The sequence below is a fragment of the Dasypus novemcinctus genome, chromosome 13, assembly GCF_030445035.2.
Source record: "Dasypus novemcinctus isolate mDasNov1 chromosome 13, mDasNov1.1.hap2, whole genome shotgun sequence".
In the NCBI taxonomy this organism is placed as follows: Eukaryota; Metazoa; Chordata; class Mammalia; order Cingulata; family Dasypodidae; genus Dasypus; species Dasypus novemcinctus.
The window spans coordinates 53,431,394-53,444,133 of record NC_080685.1 but is presented as its reverse complement, the minus strand read 5'-3'; the positions used below and the strand labels follow the sequence as shown (position 1 = coordinate 53,444,133).

The 12,740-nt window shown below is 37.6% G+C and overlaps 1 protein-coding gene across 2 annotated transcripts in view; it reads right to left on the bottom strand.

The window, feature by feature from the left end:
* The window catches only part of RABGAP1L (RAB GTPase activating protein 1 like), an 808,684-nt gene that overhangs the window by 156,637 nt on the left and 639,307 nt on the right, over window positions 1-12,740 (bottom strand). For both annotated transcript variants that reach the window (XM_058310154.1, XM_071207578.1), the window contains exon 20: window positions 7,276-7,404. In XM_058310154.1, the coding sequence (XP_058166137.1) occupies window positions 7,276-7,404 (129 nt within the window). The remainder of the gene's footprint in view (window positions 1-7,275; window positions 7,405-12,740) is intronic.

Genomic DNA, 12,740 nt, shown 5'->3' with positions numbered 1-12,740 from the left:
TGCTATCATTTTGCTCAAGTTTGAAAGGTTTTGGTTTTTTCCCCCAAACAGTTAAATTCAACTCCATGGTTATAAATATGGAGGTCTTAGAGGAAATATTAAATTTCTAGATAAACAAATTTATCACTATCTTTTATTTAAAAGTATGATTTGTGAGAGTCACAGTATATATGTAACAGAGCTGAAACAGAGCTTAAAATTTTCAGAGGTAAGGGGTCATCATGGTAACATCTTGTCATTGGTTATTAACTCTCCAGCATGGGGTGGGAAGACATTTTGGTGTGTGAGGAAGATGCCAGATCAGGACTCAGCTTTTACCTTCTAGAGGCCTCTTTATTCCCTCTGATGTGTCTGCCTCTGCTATATTTATTTTTACTATAATGCACTTCAAACCTTTGATTAGAGTAAAATGGTAGTGGTGTGTCATTGATACTAGGACAAAAAGAAGCAAATGACAGGTGCTGGCTCTGGGTGCCAAAAAGAGCAATTGGTGCTACCAATAACTATCCTGAGCTGATGGATGAACAATTTGAGCACAGGTCAGTATTACCTTCTAAAGTTGCTAAACTGTCTTTAAAATACCAGATTTTTTTTGGAGAAAAAATGCTTTTCCCTTGGGTAACCACCACAAGTCATTTAATTTCCTCCTCCACCATTCATCCTGTTCATGGTGTTCAACAATTCTTTATTTTCCTCCTCATCTCCCTTTACTTAAGATCTCTTAGTCCCCATTGATTTTTACTTTCTTTTCCACTATTTAGACTACATTATCCATCATGTCCCCACTATCTTGCTACCAATTTCAACTCCCTGGCCCTGTGCTGCACTAGAGTCAGCAACTACAAGCTCAGGAGAAGTGACTGTTAAATATCCAGAAATTTTGTGAACGAGTTATTAAGCCACCACCCACCCAACCTCCCACCCCAAGAGCCATTTTACTAACATACCATTTCCCTGGCCTTTGCCTCATGCTAGTCAACCTTGATGAGTTAAAAACAACTTTCTCATTTCCAGTAATATAGCTCAGCAATTCTTTTGTGTTTTTCCACTCTGCAAAATGTCTATTTAAAAGCTCTGCCATGTTCTTAAAAGTGCTCACTCTGTAACATCCCCTTCATTCTAAAACTTAAGAGAACAGAAACTTTCAAATGGGATATCCTCGATTTCCTTCCCACCAAACTGCACATTCACCTTTATTTCCTTCCACCCCTTGCTCATTCCCTTCTGTTATAACAGAGGGGTCCAAACTTTTAAGACTAATCCCTTAATTCCTCAGAGATATACTTCCCTTTACTTCCCTTTCCTTATCAAATCTTCTGCTTCTCTCTTTCTATGGTCCTTTCCTTTCCTTCCTACTGGCAGATGGAGTGGTATGGCCCCTGGATCTGGATATCAACCTTCATCTCTCAGTTATAGCTCTCAGGATGAAATCCAAATTGCTTATTATGGAGCACATGGCTCTGAACAAAGCTGTATGGTTCCTGCTTACCTATCCAGTCTCCTTTCTTATCCACTCTTCTCATTCCCTCTCCCTTATTGCACCCTACTCTCCAATCATGAACTACATTTAAACTTTGGACAACTCCATGATTTCTCTCCTCTAGGCTTCTATATATATACCTCTATGTGGAGTTTAGTTCCCCCTGCACCCTGTACTCCTTAACTCCTGCTAATATTTTAGATCTCATCTTAGCTCTCATGTTCTCTGAGAAGTCCTTTTGCATAATTCCTGGCATACAACAGGTACTCAGTAAAAGGAATTCTTTCTTAATTCCCTTCTTTTTCTTAATTCCCTTCGTTAATGTTATGGTTGGATTTTGGAGTTTTAATTTTAGTCAAATTATTTTACTAATAAAATAAAAACAAAATAGGGTTAATCTACAATTTAAGACATAATATTATAAAGATCTACTAACAGAATATTTTGGATGATGTGCTTATGGACTTTGCTACTAGTGTGGACTATCACAAATGTGGCACTTGCAACATTCTTCCAAATAAAAATCAACCTCAAAAACAAAACAAGGGAAGTGGACTTGGCTCAATGGATAGGATGTCTGCCTACCACATGGGAGGTCTGTGGTTCAAACCCAGGACCTCCTTGACCCATGTGGAGCTGGCCCATGCACAGTGCTGACGTGCGCAAGGAGTGCCCTGCCATGCTGGGGTGTCCCCCACATAGAGGAGCCCCACGCACAAGGAGTGTGCCCCATAAGGAGAGTCGCCCAGTGTGAAAGGAAGTGCAGTCTGCCCAGGAGTGGTGCTGCACACAGGGAAATCTGATACAGCAAGATGATGCAACAAAAAAGAGATATGGATTCCCAGGCTGCTGACAAGAAGCGGACACAGAAGAACACCAGCAAATGGACACAGAGAGCAGACAACTGGGGGTAGGGGTGAGGTGAAGGGGAGAGAAATAAAACAATAAGTCTTAAAAAAAAAAAAAAACCAACAAAGAACAACTTGCTTTCTAGCCTTTGGAGAGTAATTCTCAAGGAAAGGTTTACATGGCCCTAGAATTAAGGTATATATATAATACCAACTTTTACTAACTTATTTTACTCTTCTAATTTATCTTTTAAATTTTATCAGAGCAATGTCAGCTAAATGAAGTCTATTATATTTGAAAGACCAAAATTTTTAATATTTCATCATTTACCTATTCAGCACCTATTTGAACCACAAGGAGACATAAAATATTGAATTAAATCCCATACAACTTCTAATATTGACAGTTTTTGACCAACAAAAATGTAATCTCATCAATTCAACCTAGTATAACAAATATGGTACCAAATAATCCAATAGAAGCTATATATTGTCTTACCTAAGAAAAACAAAATGCTCATGTGTTCATACAAAAAAATTCAAATTCCTAGTGGTTCATAGAGTCCCTGAAGTAAAGATCGAAGTTAAGAAGCTCTTCAATATTAGCTGGATTTTAAACTTTAAGGTAACAATCTAATAATGGTATGCAATAAAAGTTGGCTCCCTGGGAAATGACAGGATATTAATATTAGGTACTTTAACCATTTTTCACTTAGGTCTGGATTTCAATTTCAGAAAGCCAAATGACTATTCAAAGTCAAGTTTGATCAGTCAACATATTTTCTGAATTTAGCCTGGCTGAACCCACAGGGGCAGGGTCTTATCAGAACAACTAAAAATTATGTTATTTAAATTAGCAGTTTAGGAACTATCAGAAAATGTTCCTGATGTTTAATGTTACACAGACTTTTTGAAAAGAGTTATTTATCCGATCCAATTTACTTAACTAATAAATACATGGATACACTCACGGAATTAAACCACATAGGAAGAATGCCAAATACCTCTAACAAGTTACTTTGTACCTACAACTGCTGTATCTCTTTTAAAACTAGTTATTTCACTGAAATCACTGCTCATCAAGGTCCTTAAAATTAAAGTTATTCATCTTATTGGATAATTGAGAACGTGTCCATTCAAAGAATATAACACTATACCCAAAAGTACCAACTCAGAAAATAATTAAAATACAAAAAAAAAAAAGCATTTATAACTTTTGACAGAAACTGTCCTTAATTCTACATAGGCTGTGGATAAGAAATTGTGAGTTCACCTTTTTTGCTTTTCCCCATGCCTGCAGTCACCTTTGCCCCATGAATGCTTTGTCTACCATGCAGCCTGGGTCTGAAAGTCCATTATCTCCTAAAGCTGCCAATTGCCAGCGTATACCCACTATGATGATGGCATGATGACTTACTTCCTTAGCCACATTCCTGCTTCCATTATTCATTGTGATATCTCATCCTCCAGAGCCTCTCACTGGTTGCAGTATATTGGAAAGGGGAAGAGGGAAGGTGGTAAAACAATGGAATAGGTCTTGGTGTTTTTTAAAAAATGCAGGCCTGTATGAAAATGATTTAGTAGGTTATAACAAGCTTTTTGGTTTGAAGATTTTCTTGGGGTGGGGCAGAAGTTTAAAATGAAATAGAATACCATAGAGTAAAGATAGAAAATATCACAGTACATCATAAATTATAAGGGTATTGCATATATATGAATGTGTGTATGTATACGTAGAAGATGTCTTCATATAAAAATTATTTCAAAATGTAGGTCTCAGTTTTTAAAACAATTAAGCCTTTGAGCTAGACATCTGTATTCTAGTTCCAGCACAATTCCTGAGTACTATATTACTCATGTCTTTCTTCTTTCAATTTTACCTCCCAATCATCTACTCCTAATCATGTTATAGGTGTTCTATGGATGCTGTTTTAAATATCTAAGAAAACAGTACTTTCCTTAGATACTTCAAAAATACAATCCTATTATTGCCTTTTCTTTTTTTAGTATTCATATCCACATTTCATGTTCAAATAAATTACTCTGAGCCCATTCAGATCATATTTTGAACTTGTTTTCTAACATACCTAAAATTGTGGGTCTTCTCAGATTCTATGTTTTTGGCTTGACAATTAGTAGCTAACTCTATCCTTGGAGGAACTTCATAAATTATCTTGGGAAAAAAAACTCTCTCCCTGTTTCATATTTTTGGATCATTTCTCTGCGTTTTTCATCCTCACTGACTTGCCAATGCTTTTAATTTCCTTTGAAAACATTTAACTTTCCACCTTACCTGTACCTCTTAATTCTCTACTCTTTTATTCTTAGGATTATTTTAATGGATTCCTACAGCATTGCCCCAATTTATATTACTTCTTTCTGGCAGTTCTGGAACAATCAGCTGGCCAAAGCCTACCTTTCAAATTCACCATCACAAAAATTCAACCAAAGGCACCATGCTCACTGAAATGTATTTTCAAAACCTAGACAAATGTAATTTGGGCTTAGTCATTTAACCTAACCAAATAAAATAATCAATCCTGAAGGCTTTAAAGAATTTGCATTTCAGGATCACAAGTTTAGAGGTCCATCTTTCTTGAAATCTTTGAAAAATGATCTGTTTTTTTCATTTTTAAAGATTTATGTATGTATGTATGTATGTATTTATTTTTATTTCTCTCCCCTTCCCCCACCCCCAGTTGTCTGCTCTCTGTGTCCATTCGCTGTGTGTTCTTCTGGGACCACTTCTATCCTTATCAGTGGCACTGGGAATCTTTGTCTCTTTTTGTTGCGTCATCTTGTTGCGTCAGCTCTCTGTGTGTGCAGTGCCATCCCTGGGCAGGCTGCACTTTCTTTTGCGCTGGGCGACTCTCCTTACGGGGCACATTCCTTGCACATGGGGCTCCCCTACGTGGGGGACACTCCTGAGTGGCAGGGCACTCCGTGTGCACATCAGCACTGCACATGGGCCAGCTCCCACACGGGTCAAGGAGGCCCAGGATTTGAACCGCAGACCTCCCATGTGGTAGGCGGACGCCCTATCCACTGGGCCAAGTCCGCTTCCCGAAAAACGATCTCTTTGAAGACATGGTTCAACTGAAGGACAGTTTAATTTTTTTTTCTGTTCACTTACCTTCCATATTGAATTTTACTTTTTAACATTTATAATTTAATTTAAAAGACGCTAAAATTCAAAACAAAAGTGTTACACCAAAAAAGTGTTATAGTTGGTATGGTGCCTAAATGAAGTCTGTGTCAAAGTCCGTGAACTCTAGTTTTTAGTTGCTCAGTTCAAAAACTTTGGAATCATTTTGATCCCTCTTTTCCTTTTACAGTCACATCTAATCTATTATGGAACTTTGTTGGTTCTCTCTCAAAATATATCCAGGTTCCAATCACATATAATCATCTCCACTGCTATCACCCTGGTTCAATCTATCAAGTCTCAACAGGATTATTGCAAAAAAAAAAAAAAAAATCTCCTATTCGGTCTCCCTGCTTCTATTTTTACATTCTTACGGTGTGTTTTAAACACAACAGCCACTGTGATCCTTTTATAAACCTCATATCATATCACTTCTCCACTCAAAATACTGCCATGACTCCCCACTTCACTCAAAAGAAAGCCTAGGGGAACTCAAGTCACTGAGTGCGTGCTTTATATATGGGGGGGTTCAGGGTTCAGACCCCGGTGCCTCCTAAAAACAAAAACAATACAACAAGAAAACAAACTAAAACACCAACTCAGTGGGCCGATGTGGCTCAGTGGTTGAGTGCCAGCTTCCCACATAAGAAGTCCTGGGTTCAATTCCTAGTCTAGAACCTGAGGAAAAAAAAAAGGCCTATATCCTTAAAATGGCCTACACTACATGGCTCCTTGTGAACACTCTAATCCCCTTTCCTACTACTCTGCTCTTATTTCCCTTTACTTCAGCTGTATTGACCTACTAGCTGCTTGTCCTCAAATTGACCAGACATGAGCCAGTCTCAAAGCCTCTGAACTGACTGTTGCCTCTGTCTGGAATGCTCTTCCTCCAGACATCAACATGACTAACCCTTCATCTCCTTCAGCCTCTTAATGTGGTCTGCCTTGACTATCCAAGAACAATTGCTACCTTTTCTTCCTCCACCAATCCAATCTCCTTTATCTTGACCTACTTTTTCACTCTTCATAGTTATTTATCACCTTGTGACATACTAAATAAATTCTTTCTTTCTCTTTATTGTCTGTTTCATTCTGCAAGAATGTAAGGTCCATAAGGGCTGAAATCTTTGCCTGTTTTGTTCAGGAAACAAATATATACTTATGTCATGGTTAGGTAAGAAGATTACACGGTAAATTCCAGCGGTACAAGAATTAACATCAGTAAATTGGTTCCACATATTTCAGAAATGTGCTCTCACTTTAATACCATAACTTTATGGATAGAATTTTCAATTTCAAATAGCTTATAAAATGTGTATAGTTTTATCAGACATATGATAAATATATCCACAGACATTTGACAGGTGTGGGATGGGAACTGGCAGATCAAGACTCAAAGTTTTCCAAGTTCCTTAGAGAAAGGAAAGCATTGCCTAAGCAGGCTTTTCTCGATTTGTCTTAAATAATCTTAAAACAGATGGTAAAAAAAACCCAAATACTAAGTTTGCTGCTATGGTAACCACTATCAGAGCATCACATTCTAGAGACCACCTATAAGATTAATGGTTGTCTTCCTACTGTTATAATCTGAACCTGTTAACTTTCAGTCTGAGTCCTACTAGAAGGTACAGCTACTATATATATCAAAGGCTGACAGAAAAAATCTGGGAGAAACTAGTTCATGTACAATATCACCTTAAACATAGTCAAAATCCACCAACATATAGAAGAAGGCATTTATATAATTTTCCATGTTGTCATTCAAGTTACACCTTTATTATATATAAATTCATGTATCTTACCTTAATATTGCATGCCTGCTCCATCAGCCTTCTTGCATTTTCCTCTGCTCTATATCTCTTTGGAAGCTGAACTCTGAAGAACTTTAAAGCACCTTCAAAATCAGCCTGCAGCAGATCTTCCTTTGAGGTCTGCACAAAAATCAACAAAAATTATCATTACATTTTAGTCTGCATTCAGGACAAATGTATTGCACAAAGAACTTCTAGTTTCTTGAATGCATTTATAAGCTAATACTTCGATTGGCTCCAAAATTTTTTTAGGTGAAGATTTCCAACCTTCTCTGCTATGAGTTGAAATAAATCACCATAAATCTTAGTAAAAGCAGCAATATAAGAATGAATTAACAAATTAACATATTTAACTTGTATTATCTGTGGATTAGAATGGTGGGTCCTTGCAAAGCTTACCAGGTTGTTGCTCTGAGAAAAGAAAAAGGCTAAAAAGGAAAAAAATTTGAACTCTGAGGCTAATCTGTTTCTTTGGTTTAATGGGCATTTTAGGGACATTATTATAAAGCTGGTGAAAACACAATGTAATCAAAGTGTATCAGAAATAAAACAAGAGAAGTAGATTTGGCCCAATGGATAGGGCATCTGCCTACGACATGGGAGGTCCAAGGTTCAAACCCCGGGCCTCCTTGACCCGTGTGGAGGTGGCCCACGCGCAATGCTGATGTGCGCAAGAAGTGCCCTGTCATGCAGGGGTGTTCCCGGTGTGGGGGAGCCCCAAGTGCAAGGAGTGTGCCCCGTAAGGATAGCTGCTCAGCATGAAAGAAAGTGCAGCCTGGAATGGCGCTGCACACACAGACAGCTGACACAGCAAGAAGACGCAACAAAAAGAGACACAAAGATTCCCAGTGCCGCTGATAAGGATAGAAGTGATCCCAGAAGAACATACAACAAATGGACACAAAGAGCAGACAACTAGGGGAGGGGGAGAGAGGTAAATAAAAATTAAATCTTTAATAAAAAAAAGAAATAAAACAAAATGCTTCTCTGTATAGTGGGATCATTGGTTATTTTCTTTATATTTTGTTGTATTTTCTGCAGTAAAGCTTTTGTAATCAGAAAGATAATAAACATCTTAATTAACAACTATTAATGATCTTTGGCAAACACTATGATATATATTATAGACTCAGGCAGACAGTGTACACAAAAGTAAGCCAAAAAGAAATTGGATATATTAACAGTACTTAATTGTCAAAAACTTCAGCAATAAAATAAAAACTCACGGTGCCTAGAAATTATAAAAGTGTATGCTAGTTGAGAATCTAACTTAATTCAAATGCCAAGTAAATTATGCTTAAAGACTGCATTTGAAAGTATATCAGGATGTCTGGAAAATTCATACTCCCAAGGGCTTGAGTTATTGTCATCACCACCCTAGTCCAAGCCATTTTCATTTCTCAACTGGGCCACTGTAGTAACCTAACTGGTTTCCTTTTTCCACTCTTGCTCCCCACAGTCCATTCTCCTGACAGTATCTAGATAATACTCCTTAAAGCATGATTTGGATCACTTAGCTCTTCTGTGTAAAGCCTTCCAATGGTTCCCAATGTGTTCAAAATAAGCCCCAAATCCCTACCACTCTCTATAAGACTTTACATGATCTGGGGTCTCTACCTTCCCCTCCAGTGTTTTGAACCACTTCTCCCTCCTTGTTCTCAAGCTGTTTTTTGAACACATCAAGTTCACTCTTATCTGAAGGTAACTGTACTTGCTGTTTTCTCTTCCTGGAATATTCTTCTCCCAGGTCTTTAGAAGGATAGCAACATTTTGTGATCCACGTTTTAGCTCAAATATAAGATCTAAGTGAGGCCTTCTCTGAGCACCTAACAAATTCTTACCCCCCACCCCATCCTTTACCAAGTCACCTTCCAGTTTTACTTCTGTTCTTCTCCTTCCCCTCATAAGGGAAGGAGTCTTGTCTTGTTTGCTGTGATATCAACAGTGCTAAGTACTAAGCCCAGCACATAGCAGGCGCTCAATAAAAATTTGTTAATGAATGAATGAAATCTACTGTCCTCTCTCTTTTTTTAAAGATTTTTTATTTTTTTTCTTTATTTATTTGCCCTTCCCCCAGGTAGTTCGCTTGTATCACTGCTCTTTGTTTGCTCGCCTTCTCCAGGAGGCACCAGGACCTCCGACATGAGAGGGGAGTGCCCAAAGGACTGAGCCATGTCTGCTCCCCATGGGGTGCAGTGTCTGCTGGCTTGTGGCCTCTGCTTGTTGTGGTAGAGGCGAAGTCTAGCTTGCTGTGGCAGTAGGTGGCATCTAGTTTTGTTGTGGTGGGAGGTACATCTGCTTGTCTTCTTTTATGAGGGACTGGACTAAACCTGGGACCTCCCATGTGGTAGGCAGGTGCCCAAGTGGTTGAGCCACAGTTGCTTCCCTTCACCTTTTTATATATATACATTTCCCCTTTTCCCCTCCCTTTTTATTAGAAACATGTAAAGTAAAAGAAAATATTAATTCATATACCAAGCATTTTCACAGGATATAGATTAGTCTAGCTTTAGGAAAACAAACTAGTAATCAGAAAAGAGAGCAAGGCTAAGTACCTCTAAGATTTATACCCCTCTTCATAGATACTGAGACATGGTAGCTGTAAGTGGTAGAGAAAATGTTTCGCTTGATAGAGTACTATCAGCTTACCTTAATATGGGTGAAAAAAGACAGTTAATGGAAATTACTTCAGCCCAAAAAAAGAGTCTTACTAACTAAACTATCAACTGCTGAATTATTCAGAAAGTATCTAGCTACCAGTTATACCAGACATTTCACATCCCTAGTTTTCCTTTATCACCTGTAATTCAGGTTCTCAAGACCAGCTCTCTGGTAATCATTGAGAAAATTCAAGTAGATTCCTAAAAGTTTGTAGAAAAACAAGATTGGTCTTTTCCCCACTATTCAAAAACCTCTCAGAGCACTTCTTCTATTTTTCAGTATGAGTAAACTCTAGTTACCTGGGAAGAGATGCTCCAAAATGGAGAGAGCAATCTTTTGCCTCCATGCAGCAGTATAGTTGCCAAATTTTCTAATACCATCCAAAGCCTAATTTCACACCCAGCCTATGAGCTCATACAAAACTGAAAGAATAGGATATCAAGGGTGCTGAATCACACATCCTCACACATTCAACCTCTGGCCATGTAAGGATGGCTGTACACAAAAATGCTATTTGGAGGGGAATGGATGTGGCCCAAGCAGTTGAGCACCCACCTCCCACACGGGAGGTCCTGGGTTTGGTTCCTGGTGGCTCCTAAAGAAGACAAACAATGAGCAGAAAAGAATTCATTGAGCAAAACAATAACAACAAGCAGACAAGAGGCAAAAACAAAAAAAAAAGCAGGGAGCGGATGTGGCTTGAGCAGTGAGTGCCCACCCCCACATGGGAGGTCTTGGGTTCGGTTCCCAGTGCTTCCTAAAGGAAAAAAAACAGACAACGAGCAGACAAAGTGCACAAATAATGAGCAAAAACAATGAGCAAACAGATGAGGGAGCCATGGGGCAGGGTGGGGGGTGCTATTTGGAGGAGACCATGGTCTCAAGGAAGGTGTAGGAGGAGCTCCCACTTGTCTGCAGCTGAACTCTACCTCGGATTGACACCTCTGGACATCAGAAGCCAGAGTAAAACAAGCTATCTTGTTTTACAAGACAAAGTTGGTATTAATGACGCTCTGAATCACATGGCTTGTTCAACTCAAGCCCTCGGAGAGAGGAGCTCTGATAACCATAGAATAAACTCATTCTAATTCCAACTATGGCTAACTCATGGTGCTGCATACGTCTCTACAGTTTTCCCATCTTTAAAATGGGAATAACCTTAACCTCAAGTATTTGAGAATAAAATAAGTTAAAGCATATGAGTGTACTTTGTGAACTCCATAACAAATATAACGGACAATGATCTCTGTGTTGCTCAGATATACTCAGATAATGTCATTTTAGTGGCTAAAAACAGTGCCCTGATCTCACTGATATTTTAATTACATAAAACAGAATCTATATTTTCCTGGACTGCAATAAAGCTAATTTCATTGTGAATGAAAAAAAAAATATGCAAGTAAGCAAAAAAAAAATCATAAACATAAACCCTGCTAACCAGTTTTCTAATAGAAGACAATCTGTACTCCTACTTTCTGATGGGCTTTTTCCTCCAGTTTTGAAAGAAACTTCCACAATCATTATAGATGACCTCAAATGGCTTTGTAAAGCCCTAAGCAGATTATAAGCTTATAGGACTAACTTTTAATTTTCTGATATCACTGTATCAGACAGGTTTTTCCATGTGTAATTGAGGGAGAAATATTTTGCCTCACAAAGATTTGGGTGTCTCACTAAGAACTTATCTTAATTTATACATATATGTATGTGTGTTTCTTAGTAAGGTCATACATTTATTCCTGATTATGAAAATAATCCATATTCACAGCCCCGGAAAAAAAGTATTTTTTATAAGTCTAAGATATGGTCCCATCATCCAGAGATAAACACAATTAACATTTTGTTACATTACTTATAGTCTTTTTCCCTATCCCTACACATATAAACACACACACCTCATATGTATTTAAGAAAATTTGAATCATACTATATATATGCTTCACAAATGTCATGCATTACTGTTAACATTAGTCCAAAATATAATGTAAACCACATGTGAAGTAATAGTGCTTTCTATGAAACTAAAACATGGCTTCAACTAGAGCTACAGGACCAGTTCTCACACAAACTAATTATTAATGAGCTGGCAGTACAGATAACTTAATGGTTATAATTAAGTTTATAATTATATGAATATTAATCCTCTACTCCAACAGTGAAAAAAGGCTTAATGCAGGACCTTACAATGATAAGATTCAAGCTTTAAAAACTTAGTCCTAAAAGACAGACCAACATCTCAATAGCCAAATCAAGTACCAAAAAGAGATTGTGTTGACTTCTGTATTATCATTATCCAGCTCTGCTCCACTACATAGGAACCCATCAGGCTAGAAGAATTCATTTCAACTGGAAAGGATGTTCTTAACTGGGAAATTCTTAGTTTTTACATGTGGCCCTCAGAACAACAGTGAGGGAACAGTGAAATAAGGAAAATGTAACTACTTTCCCAACATTATTTGTTAAAAGTAATGTTAGCCAGAAGATTATTATAAAGACCAGAATTATAGAAGTTTGAAAAAGTAATGACATGTTTTCTTCCCTTACAAAATAAAGGGGAAAAAAAACTCTATCAGCTTTTAAATAAGAATAAAGGATAACTTCTGAAAATTAGTGGTTCTACCAACACCTAACTTTTGCTTTCTGAACATTCTGCTAAATACTTCTAAATGACGATACAGAACATGTTAACCAATAATACCTTCTAAGGTAACACTACTTATTTCTTTATTTGAATAGAAATTATTTCAAAGGATTATCTGAACAGTCAAAGATACTTAAACAAGTCCACTTATATT